This window comes from Apodemus sylvaticus, chromosome 4, assembly GCF_947179515.1.
Source record: "Apodemus sylvaticus chromosome 4, mApoSyl1.1, whole genome shotgun sequence".
NCBI lineage: Eukaryota > Metazoa > Chordata > Mammalia > Rodentia > Muridae > Apodemus > Apodemus sylvaticus.
Window position 1 is genome coordinate 39,934,229 of NC_067475.1, and position 25,219 is coordinate 39,959,447.

General features: G+C 41.6%; 1 protein-coding gene across 3 annotated transcripts in view; it reads right to left on the reverse strand.

Annotated features, from left to right (window-relative positions):
* Positions 1-25,219, reverse strand: part of Pde5a (phosphodiesterase 5A) — a 161,531-nt gene that overhangs the window by 36,333 nt on the left and 99,979 nt on the right. For all 3 annotated transcript variants that reach the window (XM_052179313.1, XM_052179311.1, XM_052179312.1), the window contains exons 10-14: positions 22,400-22,575; positions 20,823-20,882; positions 8,433-8,579; positions 3,109-3,234; positions 1,112-1,206 (exon numbers count right to left, since the gene is read on the reverse strand). In XM_052179313.1, the coding sequence (XP_052035273.1) occupies positions 1,112-1,206; positions 3,109-3,234; positions 8,433-8,579; positions 20,823-20,882; positions 22,400-22,575 (604 nt within the window). The remainder of the gene's footprint in view (positions 1-1,111; positions 1,207-3,108; positions 3,235-8,432; positions 8,580-20,822; positions 20,883-22,399; positions 22,576-25,219) is intronic.

Sequence of the window (25,219 nt, forward strand, 5' to 3'; positions counted from 1 at the left end):
ACACCCTGGACACACTTGGGATTTCCATTTGAGAGTGCACTGGGACACTTACAAAGGCACTCAGCATTAACAGATTCTGCCTCTAAAATGTAGACTGTTCAACAAAGTTGCTACAAGAAGTTGACCAGACTGCAACACGGGTCCAGTATTTGATGAAAAGTACTGTCAGTTTTATTAGCTCAGTTGTCATCACAGGATGCCACTTAAGTGTGGTCCCAGCGGTTAGACCCTTACTCTTAAGATCTTAAGAGAGTGTCACGCTCCTTACGACCATTTCGAAAAGCTGTTGCTAGAATTTAGCACAGTATATGGCAAACCTTCCTCTGGGTGGTGATGCTTGTGGCCTCTGAAAACACATGCCAACCTTGTGATATGGGCATGCCATTATTTCCATTTTAAGGGAAATTAAGGTGTTGAGAAATTGTCTTCCTTGCCCCAGGCTACCCAAGAATTCTGGCAGAGCTACAGTCTGACCACAGAACTCAAGTTCCCTAAGTCTGTGTAATATATACTGCTACTAAAACCTTAGTCTATTGTGCTCCATGAACAAGCAGAGCCGAAGTCCACACTATTTCAAATACTGTCTTTTCCACTCCGTGGTAAAAATCCTGCCCTTCTAGACTCTTCATGGCTTTCTTTCTCTCTTTCTCTCCTTCCTTCCTTCCTTCCTTCCTTCCTTCCTTCCTTCCTTTCTTTCTTTCTTTTTTTTTCAAGACATGGTTTCTCTGTGTGGTTCTGACTGTTTTAGAACTCACTCTGTAGACTAGGCTGGCCTCAAACTCACAGACATCTACCTGCCTCTGCCTCCTTAGCGTTGGGATTAAAAGCCGGCTGCACACAAACTAAAGCAAAACTCATGATGGTCATGTAATGAGATTCTCAGCAGAAATGGTGTTTGAACTCCAGGCCCGAAATGTGATCAGTATGGTATGACACCTGCATTCACGTCCCATTTTCCCTAAACACCACCAGGCTATGTAATGAAACGAGGCCAACTTATTCTTTGTACCTTTTCTTTCTTTCTTTTTTATTTTTTGGTAGCTCTAACTTTTAAAAGTACAGTTCAGTAATGTAGAGGAGACATTTTGTTTTCTTGGCAAAGCCGTCTTACCGCTGTATGTATGAGTTGTTCACACCACGATGATCCAAATCATGGCTTAAAGCAGCAATCAGCAATGCAAGGATCTCCAGATCTGTTAACTTGTTCTGTGTACAAAGGCGTTGAGGGAGAGAGAGAGAGAGAAAGCGTGGGGCAGGGTATTCTCCTACGACTTCTCAGTATTCATTCCTGCACTTATAATGTGTGCTCTCCAGAAATTCTACTCTGCAGGTGACCATTCATGTTGTCAATCACAATGAACTACAAATGTCACCAAACAACAGAAAAATGAAATGCTTCAAAAATGAAAAATCTGGGAACAGCAAGCTGGCTCAGTGGAAAAGAGTGCTTGCTATGTATGCAAGATTGGCAACGTGAGTTCAAGTCTGGTAACCGACCGAGGCAGGACAAACCTAACTCCCGACGTTATCCTCCGACCTCTACACCTGTGCCATGGCATATGTGCACACCAACACATCCTGACGCTATATAAGTTTTTAAGTAAAAAAAGAAAAAGAATAATCCACCCACTCATAATTAATGCCATGACTCTTATGTTTACATATGTGGAATGATTGAAACACACTTTAATATTTTTTGTTTTCTGTAACCATTGTTTTCCTCCCTGTAATCACCTGCTATATTGTCAAGTAACCAAGACAATGTGACTATTAAATAAAATAGTAGAAATAGAATTATTGGAAAAAGTGGCTTTCAAAACTTGTACAATATGTTCCTAGGCTACAAACAGGTTATTTTTGAGTACTTGTCATTTATATTATTGACAGTGTTATGCCCGTTGTCAGTGGCACAGTGCATGAAATACAAGTTAAAATGCCACACCACTCTGTCCTATGGGAACACCCAGCACTGTCAGCCCTGGAGCATGTGCGAAGACCGCCACTCATTCTTCATCATGAAAAGCACAGGCAGCTTTCTGTAGTGGGAATCCTAAGACTCATGGTCAACCCAAGGGAAGCTTATCCTTTTCCTAGGAATTCTTCTATGGGGTAAAATAACTACTGTGTCATTTTGTATGGCTTCTTAGACAATGGTTCTACAATCAAATACAAGGCTTTACACACGGTATCCCAGTGTTCAGTCTCTAAGCCGAACCCAAGTCTAGTCATTTTTTTTTTAAAAATGGCCACTTAAAATGTATAACCTAGGAAAGTAGGGTATTTGACAGTGAATAACATTTTTTAACTTTATGTTTTGAAACTGGGAGGCTCTGAATTTGAATTATGTAGCAGATGTCGAGGATCTCTTACTTAGAATAACTAGTCAGTTCCCTCTCAGATCCTGAAGATGGAATCTAAGGACAGAGATATAACAGGATTTGGCTGGAAATGGATACTTTGTGTGTGTTTTCTGCACTGATCTTCCTTTACTCAGGCTCTGATCAAGGCACATAAAACAAAACCTGTCTGAAACAGCAGTTAGAGAAGCGACAGCCTTTCACAGAGTCTGACAGACAATCACCTATGATGGCATTTGGTGTTTTTTGAGTAATTTTACTAGGGAGCAGTTGACTGTGAAATGAGAAATGTAGGGGGCTGGAGAGATGGCTCAGCGGTTAAGAGCACTGACTGCTCTTCTGAAGGTGCTGAATTCAAATACCAGCAACCACATGGTGGCTCACAACCATCCGTAATGAGATCTGACTCCCTCTTCTGGAGTGTCTGAAGACAGCTACAGTGTACTTACATACAATTTAAAAAACAACAATTGAAAATTGTAATGTTTTTCTTTCACTGTCTTCCTCTAATGGAAATATTTATTTGCCCAAGGATTACTAAAATGTAACAATGTTAGGGGATTTTACTACATAACATTTATTACAAATGAAGGAAAGTTAGTGGCTAACTATCATGCTGTGCTAATTTTCAACCAGCAGTAAGTCACTAGTTGGTAGATTATTCAATCACTCTAAGAGCACTCTAAAAATGATTTGAAAAGATACGCTGTCAGTTCCACTGAGCAGGAATCTGAATGGCTCTGGGAAGTACCTGAATCTTGCCGGCTTTCAGAGCAGCAAACATGCACTGTGCTGTGTTAAAGGCATGCCTCCAATTGTGGTAAGCAACGTTCTTCCGATAATTCTTCTTAACACTTAAGATCCATCTGCAAAGAACCTGTAGGAAGTGAACAGTAAGGAGTGACAGTAATCGTCAAGTTAGTCATACATCTTATAAGTGCCAGGTCCCCTGCAGTGTTCACATTCAATCCCCACAAGATTGAGGGAGGCTCACATTGGGATCATTGCACAGAGGAAGAAAGCAACTCTCAAACAGGCAACCTGCGATTGGTGGTTGTTCATAAGGGGCGGGGCCAGAATTCAAGCATTACCACTTCAACCAAAACCTACCAAGTAGACCTAGTTAAATTAGATGAAAAATAGGTTAAATTGCAAAGAAAGGTACTTTGTCATAGGTAGGACACCAAATACCTTTATAAAAGAATATTCCCCCATGTCATCATTAGACTCCAGAGTCACATGTGCATGGATGTTTGGGAATGAGTTCTCTCATGTTCTCTGTGGTGCACTTGTGAAGGTATTTAGTTCAAGGATCTAAGCTGGGCTGGGATTGAGGTGTCTGGCTCAAGTCTCAGGACAAACTAGAATGACAGATTTTAATGTCTTCTTCATTAGAACTTTATGGTTTAGGTTCTTCCTAACCCACTTAAGGCCTGGCTTCAAAATTTGAAGATACTGTCTAAATCTCCTGGGACCCATGTGGAAAATAAATTTTATTTTAAAAGATGGGAAGCAGGAAAAAGGCAAAATTGTTCAAGCAAGTCTTCCCAGTTGGGTTTAATTTAACTTCTGAGGGGAATATTAAATAAAACCCGCAGGGACTCATGATCTGAGCGTGCTGATTCTGCTTGTGTTTTCAGTCTGCTTCTCTTAAAAATCTGAATGATTTACTACGTTTTTGTAGAAGCAAGCATGCACTTTCCTTCAGTGTGTCCATGATACTCGCAAACTCAAAGAGCATTGCCTTAGGATTGGAAAAAGTACAAGGGAAACAATGGCAGGTGTCTCCCTTGTGACTGGCTTCGGGGCCTGAGCAGGGACCCCCCCTCCCTGTTGGTAGAAACTGATCAGTCACAGGGACTTGGCATGATCCCTTTTCTCCAGAAGACCTTTTCTTCTAGTTCTTGGTTTAGTTCAGAGGGAATTCCCCCCAAAAGAACCTTGGGATCTCTGAGCTCTGGGCCTTAGGAGCTGCTCTAGTGTAATTACGTTTGTGTGCCTACTGTGGGTGCATTCCCTCCCCCTCCCCCTGATCCTGGACATCTCAGTACTGATCGCCTTACTCTGGACATTTTTTTAACAGTCTAGAGGGGAGATAACAGATCAGCTACAGCAGGAGGAGTTTTAACTGAAAGCCACATGGTTTACTTCGATGTGTTTTGAGAGGTCACACTGGCATCATGTAGAAAACTGCATGTGATTAATTAAACCAGCAAGAAAAATAATCAAGGAAACTGCAAATTCAGAGTCTGTATATATCTCTCACTAGTTTGAAACTTAAAGGTGCTGTTACTGACTATGTATACATACCCTGCAACTGAACCAATGGCTAAAGTCACTTGTCAGGAATTCGATAAAACATAAGAGGCTTGGAGTTTTTGAAGGCGGGGGGCCCTCCATCACAGCATGCATTGAACGCCACCTCCTGAGTCTCTGGGGGAGGCAAAAGTGTGGCAATAGCTCCTGTTTAGAATCTGAAACAGGGTTCGGGTTAACTCTCAGGAAAGAGGCTTGGTTGGAAGTTGATAGGACTCTTTGAGGATGGCCAAAGACTGCCTGTGATAAGGGACAGTCTTAAAGACAGTCTTAAGAGGACAGCTACTGCCAGGGGCTGGGAAGATGAAGGAAGACCTAAGGACAAGCTAAGAAAGGAGACGATTCAGAGACCCCAGAAGTTGTTGCCATGTGATGCAGTAATTACGAGCTCACTGGGAAGCCTGTCTAGTTCTAATCCATGGAGAATAACATATTCTTTCTTTTCTTCCTATCTCCTCTTTCAGAACCAGACTGACCCAACCCCTAAAGCTGCTTGCCCTGTCCCTGGGCATCTTTTTTTTTTTTCTGAAAAGTCCCAATCCCCAGCTGCTGCTCACAGGCTGGCTGAGCCTGTGTGGGCTCTGGACCCCCCACTCACAAAGCTGACCTCTCTCTCTCTCTCTCTCTCTCTCTCTCTCTCTCTCTCTCTCTCTCTCTCTGTTCCTGGCAGTTGCTGAGATCCACAACTTACCGTCCTGCGATTTCTCTCAAACTCCAATAAAAGGATCCTTGAGTTTCTACATCTGTTTAAAAATGTTTTTCCCCCATGACTGAGAAACTGCAGAAAGGACCTGTTCTCCAGTGACAGTGGCAGAGACACAGCAAGCAAGAGAAGCTCAGGCGGGCAGAGACAGAAAGGACAGAAGCAGAAATGCAATCAACGAATGTTGTCCTAATAAAGTGGACGGTTCCAGAGCCCGGGAGCAGGCATGGGTGCCACCGGCACAAATCAAAGGTTTGTTGTTCAGTGTGAGACTTCTTGGTGGGGCATCCTGTCTAGCAAGGAATTTGAATTTTCTCCATCTAAAATTATACTGACAATAAAACCTGAAGTAAAAGAGACAACTAGACAGTAGGGCAGGAAATTCAACCATAATAATCCTAATGCTCAGGTTGACGCTGCCCAGAATAAATATAAACGGATGTGTTTTTGTTTTGTTTAATTTTCATCTAAGTTACTGAGCCCACGGAGTGCCAATATTCTACAAAATACCTCACTTGTTAAAACTTGTTAAAGTTTTAAGGAAAGGAATTAAAATGTATTAATCCCCATGTCTTGTGCAATTTTTCTGCAAATCTATTAATCTCATCCGCCTGGTAAGGCTTCTGTTTATGTAAAGGGCTCCCTGCATTCCTGGAACTCTGACTGGAGCAGACTGTTCCTTTCCTTCATTTTCTTAGCACTGTATTCTTAAAAATAAGCAGTCTCAAAGACTGTGAGGCCAGAACAGGCCAATGGGGAAAATACAGTCACCATCTGCATTAGAATAAAACCAAAGTGCATTTCCTACCTCAGTGAGCTTACTGGCCTAGTCTGCGGCACAGGGATCCACTATTTGGCAAAAGGAAACTTCCTTGCCTGTCTACTGTGTTCATCTGTCTCTTTGAGAGACACTGACGTTGACTACCATTTGTTTCTTTTACATTCAGATAGAGGTTCTATACAAAGAGAAGGGAAGTAGGTGAGGAGTATTTTCCTGTGGGTCAGAATCCAAGGAAATGAATGCTAGAGAAACTGAGTATCTGCATTACTCAGTCCTCGAATGCTACCTATCAGCCAAGCAAAACGGAAATCAGCAACAAGAGTTTTACAAAACAATCACATTGCTGTGTGTGTCCTAGCCAAGCCCTTGGAGTAGGGTCAGTATTAGTTACAGATGTGGATACTACAGGAACACGTGTATCTGATCAAGATATTCAGTAAAAATGTGATCCACATGTAATGTAGGGCTTCTAACTCTAGATGTGAACATATCACCTTCCCAGAGCGAACTTTTTTTTTTTTTAAGATTTATTTATTTTATGTTTGTGACTACACTAAAGCTGTCTTCAGACACACCGGAGGAGGCATCAGACCCCATTACCAATGGTTGTGAGCCACCATGTAGTTGCTGGGAATTGAACTCAGGACCTCTGGAAGAGTAACCAGTGCTCTTAACCACAGAGAACCGCGAAGCAGACTTTTAAAGTGAGTCCTATCTTATACAGCAGAGAAATCCCATGGTGATTTATCATATTCAAATGTTGTCTAAAGGTAGGATAACTGACACACTCTCACCATCAAAGAAGTAAGCAGAATCGTGCAAGCACACATATACACAAGCATGTACTATACAGAGACATGTGTAATTCACATGCACTCCCACAGAGTAGCAACATCATTTACTCTAAGAGGTGTGGAAACTGAGACTGTGGAGAAAAATGGCCTAAGCAAAAGTGTGCTGCTGATCACAGAGAGAGCTATGGTTGACACCGCGACATGTCTACTCCAAGCTGGTTTGGGTTTTTCACCTGTGAACGGGATTCATTCATGAGAACTTGTTGGAATCATTGGACAACAGGATATCCCTTAACTAACATGCAGACAAGAGTGGCAGATCAGTAGCCTATTTGTATTGTGGGTTTTCATAAAAAAAGTAATATAAACTTGTCGCGCGCCTATTGTCTCGCCAGCAAGAACGACGCATGGCAACAGGATTCTTCTACGGACGATCCTTTATTGTACAGCTTTCTTGAACAGGGGACCCCGAGGGAGGAAAAGGCACAGCTTATATATGCTTAGGAGACTCGTGTAGCTACCTAATTGGCGCAGGTTCCAATGCTCAATTAGCATGCCCCGAGAGCGGGCTGTGACATATTTGGGTCATGCGCACTGCGTCCTTCGGGGTGGACAACAGCTGTGCCTGCTGACTCATACAGAGGAAGTCGGTGCCATCTTTGGGCTCGGCTACCAACATAAAATTTGGTTAAATTTAAAAAAAATTAATGAGACTCAGGTCTCTGGGATCACAAACGACACTTTATTAACCTTAGTCATATTTACCCTTAGTTTTCTTTCCACACCGTGAAGTCTTTGAGAGCAAGGTCCCCTCATCATTGGAATCACACAGAACACGGAGTAACTTTTCACTTTATGAATTAATGGAAGGCTAAGCAATGAAAACCTTGAAGACCTATAAATGTTTACATAGGAAATGTATATTTGGAGACTGGCGTTGAAAAGGGTCTCATTTCTGCTCCACAGAGATGACCTCATTTGAGGAGTCTGGCCCCACAACAGGCAACTATGGCCGGGGTCCATTTGGCACTGGTAATCACAACCCTGGTGATGTCATCATTACTTCCCCACTTCAAACTCGGGTGAGTGGCCACTGGTGCCGGGAGGACAGTGGTGTTCTTTGATAGCTCACTAGTCTATGCGTTCGTCTGTTCATCTTTCCAGTTGCTTCTCAGGTCACCCCTCCCCTTGACCTGTGTTCCACCCAGAATCTCCTGACACCAGACTTTACCCTACTGCGGTCGCTTTAAGTAAGATCCTCCTGCATTCTTCAACCTCGTGCTTGATACAGGGCAGGAACCAAGATGCATCTTTAATGACTGATGGTTTATCTTAGGCAACGATATGCTAATCAGTAAAACTGAAAGCCCCTATTACATGCCAGCAGTCAGATCCAATTCTCTATATTATATACACATGAGTATACATGCACGTGCGCGCGCGCGCACACACACACACACACACACACACAGCATTCCTACCTCATGTTTCATCTGAAAGTTCTGCACAAGGTTGAGGTCAGTGAACATCCGGATTGTACACAGTGCTGTTTCCAAATCAGACAGCTCAAAGTCACTGAAGCTGAAGTCGGTAATTTTCAGGGTTTGGGCAGATGGTACCACAGCAGCCTTAAAAAAAAAAAAAAAGAGACAGAGAAGGAAATGAAATAAAGCTAAGGATTAAGATAGTGGTTATTCATAAGGCCTTCTTAACTTTTCTATAAGGAAACAGAAGATCTCGTCTGTTTTTTTTTTTTCCTTTCATATTGCTTCAATATTGAAATAGTCAATATTTCTTTTTTTATTTTTATTTTATTTTTTATTGATATGTTTTTTTAATTTACATTTCAAATGATTTCCCCTTTTCTGGGTCCCCACTCCCCGCAAGTCCCATAAGCCCTCTTCCCTCTCCCTGTTCCCCCATCCACCCCTTCCCGCTTCCCTGTTCTGGTATTCCCCTATACTGTTGCACTGAGTCTTTCCAGAACCAGGGGCCACTCCTCCATTCTTTTTGGACATCATTTAATATGTGGATTATGTCTTGGGTATTCAAAGTTTCTAGGCTAATATCCACTTATCAGTGAGTGCATACCATGATTGATCTTTTGAGACTGGGTTACCTCACTTAGTATGATGTTCTCCAGCTCCATCCATTTGTCTAAGAATTTCATGAATTCATTGTTTCTAATGGCTGAATAGTACTCCATTGTGTAAATATACCACATTTTTGTATCCATTCCTCTGTTGAGGGACACCTGGGTTCTTTCCAGCTTCTGGCTACTACAAATAGGGCTGCTATGAACATAGTGGAGCATGTGCCCTTATTGCATGCTGGGGAATCCTCTGGGTATATGCCCAGGAGTGGTATAACAGGGTCCTCAGGAAGTGTCATGCCCAGTTTTCTGAGGAACCGCCAGACTGATTTCCAAAGTGGTTGCACCATCTTGCAATCCCACCAGCAAGTTGTAATCTGGAATCTTCCTTTGGTGCCCTTCTGTTAAAGGTTTGTTCTCCAGTCTAGCCCTATTGCACTGTCTTAGATTTTCTATTGCTGTTGTAAAACACTATGACCAATAGCAACTTGGGGTAGAAAAGGTTTATTTTGTCTTACAGCTTGTGGTTGGTTCATCATCTAAGGAAGACAGGGACAGAACTCAAGGTAGGAACCTGGTGGCAAGAACTGATGCAGAGGCCATGGAAGAGTGCTGCTTACTGCTGTGGTCTTTATGGCTTGCCTAGTACACCTTCTTATAGCACCGGTCCAACGGTGGCACTGCCCACAGTGAGCTGTGTTCCACTACATCAATCACTACTAAGAAAAGGCACCAATGGTTTGCCCACATGCCAGTCTGGTGGGGGCATTTTTTATCATTTGAGCTTCGCTCTTCCAAAATGGCTTTAGCTCAAGCTTACAGAAAGCTAGCTAGCACACGGGAGGTGGTAGAATATTTTAGAAGCAGAGTCAATTAGACTACTGGAGGTACGCCCTAGAATGCGTGACTCTGAAGCCTTCGCTTCCTCTTTCATTGCCTGGATGTCATGGACCAAGCAGCTTTCTCTGAGAGGCTTCTCCCTTAATGCACTGTGTTAACTCTGACCCCAAAGCAATAGAGACAACTTGATTACATAGTATGAACTCTGCAAAAATAAGCCCACACAAACATCCTCATTTTCTGTTGGCTACCTCCAGTGTTTTGTCAAGCAATGGCAAACTGCAATATACTAGAACTCTTTATCACAGGATCCCCTACACTTTTTATACTAAGTTGCATGGGGTTAACATGATTCCAGACAGATGAAAGAGGAGAGTCTTGCTACCATGAGCTTGTATTTCAAACAGTACACGGCACAGAGGATCCCAGCTGTCTGGCTCTTTTATACCTCTCTGGTCTTATTCATTTTCACAGATGGAACTATCTGGAACTATTAAGGGTAATGGTCCAAGGAATGTACATTTCATTCATACAAAAACCTTATGGAAACTATGTGTCCATTTCTCTAGTCACTCCAATGGAAGCAGAGAGGCTGGGTAAGGGATAAAGATTGGTTTCCATGACAGTATGTCACCTAGCTCAGACTGGACCTTCCTGTAGAGTCTACAATGTAGACTAAAGGTGATTCTCACCAAAGCTTGAGCATGCCAACCACCTACCCCGCCAAACAAACAAACAAGCAAATGAAGCCCTTGCTGGGGAATTTCGTTACTGGCAGCTTGGGAAGCTGGTTTTATTTGTATGTCGGAAGGGGTGGCTCTGTGTTTTGTGTTTTTATTTTTTTTATTGAAATCTTTGGCTTTGGTTTTAGTCATTTAAATATAGCCAGCACCTGGGACTGCCTTCTGCTTCCACGGTCTGCCACTCTTTAATTGATAAATTCCTCTAGGGCACAGTTATGATCTAACATAGGGCTAAGTGCCCCTGCTGCTAGCCCTCTCTGGGAATACCGGTTGACTGTAGCTTAGTATCATTTCCCATGCTCTTCTATTTGCTTGCATAAATACTTATTAGGAGTAAACAAATGGAAGGGAATTAACATATCCTCTTTGCTTAAAGTGGCAACAGTTTTCGTTTTATTTAAAAATGGGCCTCCTATGAGGCTCAGGCTAGCCCAAAACTCATGATCTTCCTGCCTTAGCTTCACCACTATGGGTATGTATCATAGCCATGCACCAAGACTCTGCCTATGTTGGAGCAGACCTGTGAGTGCATCCTAATCTTGTCAAAATCATCTAATTTGCTATGCTGTTTGCATATTAGGCAAATGAAAAAAAAACAACAACAATCACATGACTTGGAACTCTGTCTAAAGTATCAATGAATGAGTGATTGGCCAAGGGTTCCTGGCTGCCTTGGTGCTCTGACGCTTCTCCTGTATTCTTGCTGGAGCCTGGGCTATTTGAACTTGTAGGCTGCCCTACTCCTTCACCCATGGACCATGTACTCTATCAGCAGGCAATTAAGTGTTACTAAGTGTGTTAGCCTGATCTGGCTGAGAGTAACTTGATAAAAAGAGCCTTGTATTTATTGAGAAAAGAAATATTAACCCCATAGGAGGAACAACAATAGGTACCCCCAGAGCTCCCAGGGACTTAACCACTAACCAAAGAGTACACATGGAGGGACCCATGGCTCCAGCTGCATGGGTAGCAGAGGATGGCCTGGTCAGACATCAATGGGAGGAGAGGCCCTTGGACCTGTGAAGGCTCAATGCCCCAGTGTAGGGGAATGCCAGGTCAGGGAAGCGGGAGTTGGCGGGTTAGTGACCAGAGGGAGGAGAGATGGGATAGAGGATTTTTGGAGGGGAAATGTAGAAAGGGAATAACATCTGAATGTAAATAAAATATTTAATAAAAAACTGAGAAAAATATTAAGAGTGGGATCAGTTGCCAAACCCCATAGGTTTCCTCGTGTCTGGATGGCACTGGCCCATCTGGCCTTCAACTTTCCTAAACTAAAGCCATCAAAAGACAAAAGTCTCCCAGCGCCACTGGGAGCCGCACAGCCCCCAGCTCGGAAGCCGTTTCTCCTGCTCTTCGCGGCTGCCATGTTCCACCTCACATACACCAGACTTGTTCCATTCTCTAAGGCTCTTTCCCGAAGACAAAAAATTCACAAGAAAATAGTCGTTCTATAAAGCCAGTCTCACAGACTGATGTGTGGCCTGAACCAGGGAAGACAACAGAAAATGTTTAGAGAAAGGTCTCGTTGTTTACAGTGGCTTCCAGCATCAGAGATGGAACAACTCCAGTCAGGGAGGAAACAGACAGCAGCTGCTCTCCTTAAGCACATTCACTCGACAAGAGAACAGATGGTTTATTCTTAGGGCATCATTTTTCTCATAACAGGACATTTTCTTTTTTCCTTCAAAGTATATTCCACAAGCTGCAGGAAAGGCGGCCTGTGCAGTCCAGGCCTCTCCTTTGTGTATGGATACTCTGCCTCTCTGAGTAAGAAAAAAGTGGCTTCCTTTCCTCCTTTAGTTACAACCACCCCACAGCATAAGCAAATTCCATAAACTGACCCAGCATGGACACACAAATGTTTTCCATGAGAGCCTCGTTGTCAATGAAATGCGGTTGAGAACTTGGATCAGTCACTAATGAGGCATGAGAAAGTCAGAAATTCCTTAAAACCCTTCTTGAAGCATGGTATAAAAGGTCAACTTTCTATTTGTTTTTCTTTCTAGTTCAGAAGATAACAATATTCTACATTTTTCCTAATAAGTAGTACAGCCTGAAATGCGTGGTATTTCAAGGTAGGGCAGTTAGGTACAGTTCTAGATTCCTGGAGCTGTTGGTCCCAGCTGTGTATGCCTTAGGATTTAGAAAGTAAGATGCCAGCCAGGGGAAAAGGCTGATCTGCTAACTGCAGATCTTCTGCTCTCTCTGATCCTAATGCTCTAGTCTCACCAAGGCTCTGTATCAGACCAGCTGCTGCAGCCTCCCTCCCTGTCCTCACTCCCATTTCTAGGGAATCATACAGACCAGCTCTTCCAGCATGTCTTCCCTCTTGTTATCCCAGCACCCAGCTCCAGTAGGCTTTCCCTGGAACCCACCAGCCAAGCCTGCCACAGAAGCAAGAAAGCCAGTGAAGGAGGCAGGAGAGCTTCAGATCTCCACACTTCCTGGTCTTCTCCAAATCTAATTCCCCAGCCTCATCCCCAGCTCGGTGGCAGACTACCTATAATGGCCTTTCCTCACTCCCCGCACTCATTCACAGGGACTAAGGAGATCCTGGTGGCACACCCTGCCTCCCTCCCTCCTGTGGACCCCCTCCGACCCATCCCCATTCCTAAGTGTGAGCTCCCCAAACATAGATACACATTTTGCCCTGAACCTCCTGTGGCCACACCTATCAAGATTCCCAGAATAATTCTTTACCAGGCAACACATAGCTACCATAGTCTCCTAAGAGCCAGACATAGAACTCCTAAGAAACTAAGAAACAAAACACCCAACAAAGACAAGACAAGTTACCAGCACCGAGAATTACAATGATCCCAAATCCAGATGCCTGGACATCGGCATAAACACACAATCAATACCAGCCAGGACAAGGTCTCCACTAGAGCAAGCAACCTCACCATAATACACCCTTGATCACAACAGGGCTGAAGCACGAAACAAAGACCTCAAAATAGCCTTTATGCCTATAATGGAGATCCTTAAGGAGGAAATGAATAAATCCCTTAAAGAAATCTATGAAAACACAAACAATAAAATAAAATAAATAAAAACATTTCAAGACCTTACATTAGAAATAGAATCAATAAAAACAAAACAAACAAACAAACAAAACAGCAAATAAAAATACCTACCCAAACTGAGGAAAATCTGGAAATGAAAACTTTAGCAATTCAAACAGGAAGGTCAGAGGCAAGCCTCACCAACAAGTACAAGATCTAGAAGAGAGAATCTCAGGCATTAAACACAGGAGAAAAGAAATGGATACCTCAGTCAAAGAAAATGTGAAATCTAAAAAACAAAACAAAACAAAACAAAACAAAAATCCATGTACAAAACATCCAGAAAAATTAGGGACACTATGAAAAAACCAAATCTAACAATAATAGGAATAGAAGATGGGGAGAGACCCAGGTCAAAGGACCAGAAATATTTCAACAAAATCCTAGAAGATAATGTCCCTAATCTAAAGTGGCGGTGGCTATCAAAGTAAAAAAAAAAAAAAAAAAAAAAAAAAAAAAAAATCCCATTGGCACATAATAATGAAACACTAAACATACAGAACAAAGAAAAAATATTAAAAGCTGCAAGATAAAAAAAAGAGATCAACTAACATTTAAGACAGACCTTTTAGAATAACACCTGACTTCTCAATGGAGACTCTGAAAGCTAAAAGGACCTGGACAGATGTTCTACAGAATCACAGATGGTAACCCAGAATAATACACTCAGTGAAATTCCCAGTCACAAAAGATGGAGAAAATAAGACATTCCATGAAAAAAAATCAAAGTTAAATAATATCTATCCATAAATCCTAAAGAGATTAACCATGCTCAGACCAGCAAGCAAACACACACACACACACACACACACACACACACACACACACACACCACAAAATAAAATAACAGGAATCAACAAACACCAACACCTCCCATTAATATCTCTCAACATCAGTGGTCTCAATTCTCCAATAAAAGAAAAAACACAGACTAACAGGTGAATGAAAAGTCCATCCTTCTGCTTCATTCAAGAAACACACTTTAATATCAAGGATTAATATCACCTTAGGGTAAAAAGATAGAAAAGGATATTCCAAGTAAACTGACCTGAGGCAAGCTGGTAAAGTCATTTTGATATCTGACTTAAAACCAAAACTAATAAGAAGAGATGGGAAAGGCCTTACACATCTAAAGAAAAATATACCAAGAGGACATTATAATTCTTAACATCTTCACCCCAAACACAAGGGCACCTAAATTAGTAAAATAAACACTATTACACTGACAGTGGGAGACTTCAATAGCCAGCTCTCACCAACAGACAGGAGGAGATCCAGACAAAACCAAACAGAGAGATGCTGGAGCTAAGTGACGATATAGATCAATAATATAAATATATTTACAGAACATTTCATCCAAACGCAAAAGAATATACCTTCTTCTCATGGAACTTTTTCCAAAACTGACCGCATACTTGGACACAAACCAAGTATAACAGATACAAGGAAACAGGAATAACTACCTGCACCCTATCTGAAAACCAGAGATTAAAGCTGGATATTAACAACAAAAACAACAGACATCTTACAAATTCATGGAAACTGGACAACTCACTACTGAAAAGTAGGCCACGACAAAAATTAAGAAAGAAACTAAAAACTTTCTAGAATTTAATAAAACCGAAAACACAACAAATCCAAAATCAATGGACACAAGGAAAGTGATTCTATGAGGCAAGTTCAATAGTATTGTGTCTACATTAAAAAAAAAAATTGGAGAAATCTCATATTAGTAACTGAAGATCACACCAGAAAGAAATGTTCAGTATTCTCAACCATCTCAAAACTACTCTGAGGTTTCATGTGACATCTGTCTGTCAGAATGTCCAAGGTCAATAAAACAAATGTCAGCTCGTGCTGGAGCGTGTATGGAGTGAGGGGAACACTCCTCCATTGCTGGTGAGAGTGAAAATGTGCGCAGCTACTATGGAAATCAGTATAGCCATTACTCAGAACAATGAGAATCCATCCACCTCCAGATCCAGCTATGCCACTCATGGGCAGATAACAAAAGGATGCTTCATCTTACCAGAGAACCAAGCTTAGCAATGGTTATCCCTGCAACACTCACTGTAAAAAGAATTTTAAAAGTGGCAGTATTTCTCTATCCCCAGCTATCCCACTGAATGAGACAGAATCTACTTAGAATTATATAACCAAGCTTTACTGCCCAGTACCTGGGCAGTCATTGATTTATTCTAATACTCTAAGCGAATCTGGCTACCTCCCAGCCAAAATTCCTGAGATACTTACATTTTAATATTGATCTGGCTCTCTGGGCTTCAGGCATGTTTTCCCATGATGTCTTCCTGACCTCTTCCTCATGGCCAATTCCCTCCCTCCCTCCCTCACCCTCCCCACTTCCTCCCTCTCTCCTTCCCTCTCCCTTTCATTCCCAGACTGGCAGAAGTCCTACCCTATTATTACTTCTGCCCAGCCATTGTCCAGTTAGCTTTTATTGACAAGTCAGAGAATAAATGGAAAGCAATGTTTATATAAACTTGAAACAGGAGATACTCAGAATATGCATTACAGTGCCATGTCCAGATTCCAATAGGACATGGGGCCAGAGAAACCATCTTGACATGGAGAAGTCACAATGGTGCCTACCTAGAGCCCTCACCTCTGCATACTAACATCTTTGAAACAGGGAGGTACTCTGTAGGCTATAAAAAGAGAAATGTAAACACAGATATGGAACTAGAAAATCCAGGAGTGGGCTCAGGCCATCTATGTGTTACATAAGATTTCCAAGTGATTCGGATGGATGTAAAAATGTTAGAGCCACTGCATTTTGAGAGGCCCTGTGTCGTCAATAACACATTTACATGGCCTCTGTGGCTGTCATCAGTGAAATGCCTTTTTGTGGAACTAGTGGTAACCGCCATGCTGCGTCTAATGGACAGAAACCACAGGATCAGCTAGCTCCTTCCTCCTGCTTCAGAAGGATGTGTGTGTGTGTGTGTGTGTGTGTGTGTGTGTGTGTGTACATACATTTGGTTCAAATCATGACTGTAAAACAAGAGAATTTATGAATTTCCTAATAGAATTGGATAGAGACAAACTCCAGCTACATCTTCAGCAGGTTGATGAATTGAAATCCTTGCTGAAATCAGAGCTGCTGCCTCTCCTATGTCTAAGTCAGAGCACTGATTAAGAGGGAGTGGGGCCCCAAGAGAAGGAATGGAGACACGGGTATAGCTTCATAGGTACAAGTCTCAGAAAACAGTACCTTTATCATTTCAAAACACCTGATAGCTCTCATTGTCAAAGCTATTATCTTTTGTGATTATATTATATAGTATAGTATATTCATATATTATACACATACATACATACATACATACATGCATACATACATGCATATCTGTACACCAATAGACCCTTGGTATATTTGATGGACCTAATACAGTACCTGCATAGACTAAGAGGTAAAGACTAGGTTTTTAAATTTATCAACCACATGATCAGTTTTCTATAACATGTAGGTACGTTTCCTATGACTATCACTTCTAAACCACTGTAATACAAATGTCAGTATTAGTAACGAACCACACTGCTATAAGGTCTATCCATTTTACTTCCTCTGGAGAAATTAAAATTATAGTTGGATTTTCATTCTCTTTCATTTGCATCATGTATACTGCATATATAATTCTAAACATCAGTTTCAGTTTGTACATCAATAAGCTTGATGTTTCATGCTCAAGGACACTGGGGATCCAGAAAGAACTGGCCTGAATATTTCTTACTTGTGAGTGGTCATGGTAGAAAACAAGTAGAGAACTAGCTACAGTTTATAAACTGATTTTAATCTAGTCTTAAAACACAGGATCCATCTCCCCCCTGGAAGTTTTCTACCCACCTCTTGCATAATTTCTAAGATGCTTGTTACAGTGTAGGGCCTGTGACACAAAGTTACTATGTGACAGAGCCACAAGAACCTCAATATTGCTACAGCTACTAATAATAACTAGAAGTCCATGGAGATTCAGGCACCAGGAACTTATTACTGCAACTCTGCGAGGTAAGCTCATATTCTCTTCTTTTATAGATGAAGCAGGGCACAGACATTTCCTATTTGCTTGAGACTATAATTACCAGTAAGAAGTCTGGCTCTATCAACAGTTAAAAGCTGTTTCATATGTTTTTATATTATTGTTATATTTCTTAAGTGTGTGGTTTCTGTGAAAACCATTAAGCATGTGAGCATGGAAAATAATATACTTGGGCAGAATAAACATAATGACCATCTAAAAATTATTAAGTTTCTTGGTTTTGGTGAAGGCCTCTTTAAAAAGATTCTGTTTCGTCTGTGCTTCAGAATGTCTCAGAGAGACATTTAGTTCTGTCTCAGCAGTATCTAAAGGTGTGGGCACAGGGCTATACAATCTGTTTGATTGTGTGTTATATATATATATATGTGTGTGTGTGTGTGTGTGTGTGTGTACATATTTGTATATATGTATACAAATATGTATATATATACAAATATGTATATATATACACAGTCAAATTGATATCAAGAGTATTCAGTTTGCTTTAGATTTTAAGTCCCAGATCTCAAGCCCAAAATAAACAGAAACAACTGTTTACAGCCAATTCTTGATAAAAGCTCCTTATCCACACACAAGACATTATTAAAACAAGTCTGAAAAGATGGGCAGCTTTTGAACTTGATCATCCAAAAAAATCTCAAATTCTCCCAATTAGCATTAATGTTTTATAAAGTCCTTTTGTTTTATTTCTCTTTGATATGAAGTCAATAAAAATGCCTAAAGACATTTCAAAGTAGTTCTCATTTGAAGCGGTATACCTTTAAGATCTATGCTGGTATCTTTCTTTAAAAGGATTATTTATTTTTATTTTATGTGTAGAGGTGTTTGCCTATATTGAAATGTGTATTATTTGTGTGCTGGGAACCTGAAGAGGCCAGAAGAGGGCACTGGATCCCTGAAACTAAAGTTACAGATGGCTGAATGCTACCACACGGGTACTGGGAACCAAACCCAGGTCCTTTGTAAGAGCTAATGTTCGCAACTGCTAAGTCATCCCCCAGCCCTATATTCTAGTATCTTAATTAACTTTTAAAACCATGATCACATCACTGGGCTTTTCTATTGCTTTCTCAGCAACCCGAAACTAGGGATCATCAAAAAGATGACAACGGGCTCAGTTGATAGGCCCTATGTTATACCCAATGCTAATCCAAGAGAAGGCCAGACTGAAATGTGATTTTAAAAAATATCAAATTAAGCCAAAAGTTAAAAAAAAAATGTATTTGAGTTTCCTATCATTTACTTCATTAAGCCTAGAGAATTTCTCTGGATACAGACATACACATTTGGCACACATATTATTTAATCTCTTAAGAGTAAAATTTCAAAATAAAAAATATTGACAGCTCTGGAATTTATTTTATGGTTGGAATGGAAATGAGAAAGGAAACACACGGCAAAGTCCCCAGTGACTGGGGACTCCCTGGGTGACACAGACACCTGGGTATCTGGAGCTGAAAAGAATTTTCATTTGGTTGACATGAAACTAGAATTGAAATCAGTTGCTGAATTCCAACCAATTTAAATAAATTACTTGACCTACAAAAGATGTAACCCTCCATCTCCAGCGCAGCTGCCAGACATCTATTTTCCAAATGGAACAACAGATGGTTCTGAACAATATGCAGTGTAGCAATTTCCAGCTATTCCATGGTGTTTTTCTCTTGCTAAAATTATAAGCATAATTGAGAGAGGGAGGAAAAAAACCCTAGCTCAGACTTTTGTGAAAGAATCTGCCATTTCTGAAGTGTAAAACATAGTTTAATATGCCCGGGTGATGGTTTTAGCATTGTCTTTAGAAATCCCTGCATTTGCTCTTTGGGTTTACACATGACACACTGTGTGGTGTGACTCTGCCTTTACCTTAGCATTGCATCATAAAAGGCAGGGCTTGAAAGCACAGAACCGTTTCCTGCTCACTGTTTCCTTACATTGAAATGAAAACTAGATCTTGCTGGTAGACCAGGAAAATGTGTCAGTTAACTTGGGTGAGGCAGCTCACACCTGTACGTTTAGGATTGGGGAAACTGAGAGAGGCAAGTGGAGAGTCAGGAGTTCACGCGAGTTCCAGGCCATCCTGGGCTTGTGTGTTAGAGCCTGGCTCCTGTCTCTAAAAAACAAACAAAAACAAAACAAAACAAAAAAACCTCCAATTATCAGTTAAGCCCAAGGCAGATGATACTTTAAACCCAATACCTCTGTAAACTTTGTGTGACCTTTCAGATAAAATTACCTAATGACTCTCTTGCTGTCCTTGCTAGATGACTCATATTCCTAATCACAATTTGTTTTACTTCTTTCTACGGGCATGGCCGTGCGAACTTGAAATCCTTTGCCTTGTCCAGGCACCAAGGTGGTCTTCACAACCCCACTATAAACACATTGATATAACATGAGAAAGTTATCTTCTGGTGAGCTATGGTGTCCACAACAGTGGAAGAGAATGTCTATGATCCTCTCAACTTTTCCTCGGTGCACAATTCTTGTCTCAGAGAGACCTAGCTAGGTCACAGCAGAGAAAGTATTGCAAGTGTATTAAGTGTACTGTAAACTATCAAGTGCAAGTGCTTCAGAGGTGCACCGAAGTGTGCCCAACCAAGACCCAGAATGCCTGGCGTGTGTGCTCACACGTGTGCTTGCTTTCCCCTCCAGCATCCTGAATAATGAGATGACTCCAGAAATTAACCTTATCCGATCCTGATTTCCAACACCATATGGTCAGAGTTTGGACCAATCTCTGTTCTTGACAATGCAGAGCTGATTACTAGTGACAGCCAACCACCTGTAATCACCCATTTCAATCTCCCCAGTACATGGAAACTGGGTTAATTTTGGTGAAAGAGGAGATGTGAAGGCTGGATCAAGCACTGGGGGCAAAGTCAGAATGACAGAATAGCCTGACTAAGTCAACCATCGGTGCTCTGTATTATCAGTGACTTTGTGCCCCAGCAGCAAAGTACAGTTGATCAATATAAACAATTTCTGTGCCTATCTAAATATTGACCACTAATAAAAGCATTTGTATACTAATTAGATGGCTACAGTCAGTGAGTTTCCAAAAGAGAATTACCGCTAAAGCCTGGAGCTCCCTTGTTTCCTCCTCTGCCGCTGATGCGTGGTAAGACAGGACCTATGGGTAAGACAGGAACCCAGGTTACTCAGGCAGGGGACTGATGCACAGGAACATGTAGCTGGAATCCCGCTCCGACTTGTGAGAGAGGTGACTAGGATCTCTCAGTATCAACTTTCAGTGTAGCTTTCATCAACACCGTGAAACTTCCATCGAGGGTCCGTTGCCTGCTCCTGAAGTTACACTCCTTGATTTTAATAATAATAATAATAAATAACAATAATAATAAATCCCAAAACTTTCATTCTGCCACTGTTGCTATAACAAACACATTATTTAAAAGCTGCTCTAGAAAGGATCGCCGGCTCCCACACAGCAGCAAGCTTATTCTGAACTGTTCAGAAACGGACTTGCCTGAGTTTTCTTGGAGAAGCTACTGGGAAACAAGTGGCTATTTGGAGAAATAAATAGTGGAAGTGGTTTAGAAATGGTTCTCAGGTGAAACCCATAGTAACTATCCAATTAACTCTGCATTGTACAGTCACACAGGTTTAAAGAGGCCCTTAGAGTCTACAAGCCAAGGGAAGAGAAAGCAAAACACAGGCTGAAGACTCTGGCTGTTGGATCAGGGGAGGCCCAGTGCTTCCTCGTGGGCTGGGCTGACTTTAAACCTTCTAATGAGGTAAGACTCAGCCTTCTCATTTTCTTTTCTTTTCTTTCTTTCTTTTTGTTTTTTCGAGACAGGGTTTCTCTGTATAGCCTTGGCTGTCCTGGAACTCACTCTGTAGGCCAGGTTGGCCTCGAACTCAGAAATCCGCCTGCCTCTGCCTCCCAAGTGCTGGGATTACAGGCGTGCGCCACCACTGCCCGGCCTTTCTTTCTTTCTTTCTTTCTTTCTTTCTTTCTTTCTTTCTTTCTTTCTTTCTTTCTTTCTCTTTTCTCATTTTCAAAAAGGGTATCTTCTAAGCAATATGGGACAGTTTTAGAAATTCCCTTTAAACCAAAGATGTGGTTGTACTAGAAGGTTTATTTTATACTTAAATAAAAAAAATGTCAAGTTCTAGTTCACAGAGGCAATAATATTTGCAGCCTCTTCAGAAAACCAGCTGGATCAGAAGATTGAGAAGGCAAAGTCCCTGAACAGAGAGTTTGAGACACTTGTTTCCTCTATTTACTGATTTTCCTTTATTTTTCCTTTTCCTTACTTTCAATTCTCCAAGATTGGAAGTGGATTTTTTAAAGCTTTTTTTATTATTATTTTTAATAAATCTCATAGAGAGACACAAGAGGGAGATAAATGGGGAAGAGACAGACTCAGGGATGGTGGGTATCCCCATGAATGGACTACAGAAAACCAACACTGCTTTATGGAGAAAAATCAGGGGGGGGTAGACCAGAGTCTTGGTTTGGTCATATGAGCCTTGGCAAGAGTCTAAATATTTGAAATCTACTTTCTTTAGCTTTCAAATAAGCATGTAGACATGATCATGAGAGTCAGGTGTTTTCACGCTGTGAGTGTTGGGAGTTGACGCTGAGTGTGTGCCTGGGCAGAGCAAATCCCACGGGCTCCGTCCCACCTCCAACGTCACCATCTGCTTGGCCATGGCCCTCTCCACAGCTTCGTACATCTGTGTGTTCTGGATTCCCAAGCCACAGAAGATGACAAACGCTTCCAGGAATTGTTCATCGTTTTGGTTGAAAGCTTTGATCTTGCCAGTATTCTCCTCCATCTTATTAACAAGTTGGCAAACACCTATAGCAATCCAAGAAATGAAGCACATATGATTGTCAGTCCCCATAGCTCCCATCGATCGACCTTAATCCTCACACCCAAAGATTGCCTGACTGTTTTCTCTTAGAGATGCCTGATGACTCCACATAAGAACACAGACCTCTCAGACAAACTAGGAGAGTAACCCCAATTAATTTATGTGAGCATTAGTTTCATTCAGCCCTGAATGTATATAGTCTATGATTTAAAAAAAGAAAATTCCTAGAGAACTATTCTCCTCCAGATTGGTCATGAATTTTAGATCAGTTCATTCCCCAAAGACAATTTGTCCTTTGGAAACTAATTGGATTTTTGTGCATGTGCCAAGTGAGCAGTTCTGATGCAGATCAGAGTTTTGGGTCACACAGTCTGCTTTCCTTTACGGAGAAACCAGAGTTTAAAAATGCAATTTACATACAGAATAGAATGCAGAAAACAGGCAGCTTCGAATTTCAAATATATGCTCAAGTATTCAAGATAATCACATGGGAAGAAGTAATCACAGATAGGACTGTTTTAGATATAAAAGCTGACTTAGTCCCTAAAGAATATCATAATCTCTCCTTGTAGGTCAGTCATGAAGCTGGAACAGAATGGAGAATTACCCTAATGTCATGATCATCTTTACTCAGCCGGTGTTGCTATGGGATTCTGTGTCTACAGAAGGTTCCTGCACAAGACCTTGGTATACATGGCCTACTATTGAATAAAATGTGTTGTTAACTTTTATCACGTTGTCTCTAAATAGAAGACTTTCCATATGTGTCCACTGTGGGACCGATACTGAGCTGTGTACTTGAGTCGACACACACTCTCCGGTCCTCATGATTTTCTTTGTGAAGGTGGTGAGACCATTATAGGAACGAGGAAAAGGCTGTTGCATTTATTCACAGCTACATAGCACCCAGGTGAGTCTCAACCTCCGCCCTGGCCTATACCGTGTTCCATTCACTGCGCATGCTCACTGGTATGCGCCGCTCAAACCGCACGTCAATTACTCACACCTTTGCGGTGGACTTTCCATCTACCTGTCAGTCCAGCTCTGGGGACTGACATCTCCGGGACCTGCATTGCCATCCGTGCTCTCCTGCCTGTCTCCCAGGTGAAGCTTACATCTCCTTCAAAAAGAGGCCTCAGCCTCGCAGCGCAGACACAGGGCAGGCGCTTCTCTTCCTCATGTTAACAGTAACACGGGTGAGTAAGGACAGATTCCACTGCTGTTTCTTTCTTGGCTTTAAGTGTGCTGGGCTTACCAATCCCCTCCCCACAAATCCCACTTTCTCAGCTAACAAAATCCTGGCAGACAGTAAGAATTTAAGAGAAAAAAAAATGTTGAGTTAATGAAAAGATTCGGGACCCCAGCTCTGACCCGAGGCACTTTCCCACGGAGATTATATCGACTATTAGCCCTTATTTTTCCTGGAACACAAAAGATTGTCATGGTGTGTGTTGACATCCGATTGCATATTAATTCCTTTCGTCACCATGGTTGCACTGTCTGTTTTAACGTATGATCTGACTTTTCATTTGTGTGTGCTGCTGTGTAGCACGCTTTCCTATCTGTCTATAGTGCTGTGGGGACCACATTTCCAACACTATTCTATTATAATGCAAGACTTCAAACGAGACATAAAGACGGTGGACCATGCGAGCAAAAAGCCATACATACCATCACTCAGCAGTCATTATCTTAACACCACGCATCCCATATTTGGTAAAAACACAGGGCCATTTTGGTGGCTCCTCACATTATAACTATGGGACTGTTTATGCAGGCGCTGGCAGTCTCCCAGTTGGAATCCTCCTGCAATCATTTGTCTTCCGGCCCTTGTGCTCAGATTGCACAGAGGAAGTGCCTTTCAAGTTGTACACAAGTTATCTTATACATGGTGGTCGCTGCTCAGAAATAAGATTTTCAGATTACCTCATAGCAATCCCTGCAGGCGTACGATGGAAAGTGCGACTGAGGGCTTAGGGCATACACATCAGGCAATTTGCTAATTAAGTCTGTTACACAGTAATTCAAATCTGCCCTGGCTAAAATTCGCTGAACAAGTATGTTAAGAGGTATTAATGGATCTGGAGGTGTAGAACAGTGGTGGACTGTACAGCTCCGGACAAAAAGAAGAAAAAGGGAGTATTACATTCTGCCTCTGGAATTGCTCCCAAATCATTTAAATGGAATGCCAAATGAATATTAAACCTGCTGTATCCACAGCCCAGGGCAAAGCAGATAAAATGTGTCTGTGCTCCAAGCCACCACTACAGGTGCAGAAACCCAGACTTAAGCTCCAGGGAGGAAACGGGTACTGAAGACAGCCATTTATCCATATAATCAAATTCTCTCTTGAAAGCGAGCCAGGCAAGCATGCGTGCTTATCCCACTGGTCACATTAAATCCCTTAGAAAACGTAATTATAGCAAGCAAAAAAATCCATGGGAAGGCTTATAAGAAACAAATGGAGTTCTTAGAATTTAAGTCCTGAGCACGTATATAGATTAAATTTTCACCATTTCTTCACAAATGACCCATGCGAAGAGCTAGACAATGTGCACCAATGGACTATGAGCTGCTGACTGCTTCATGCATAGAGATAAATATAATCATAAGGTGAAAATATGGTAT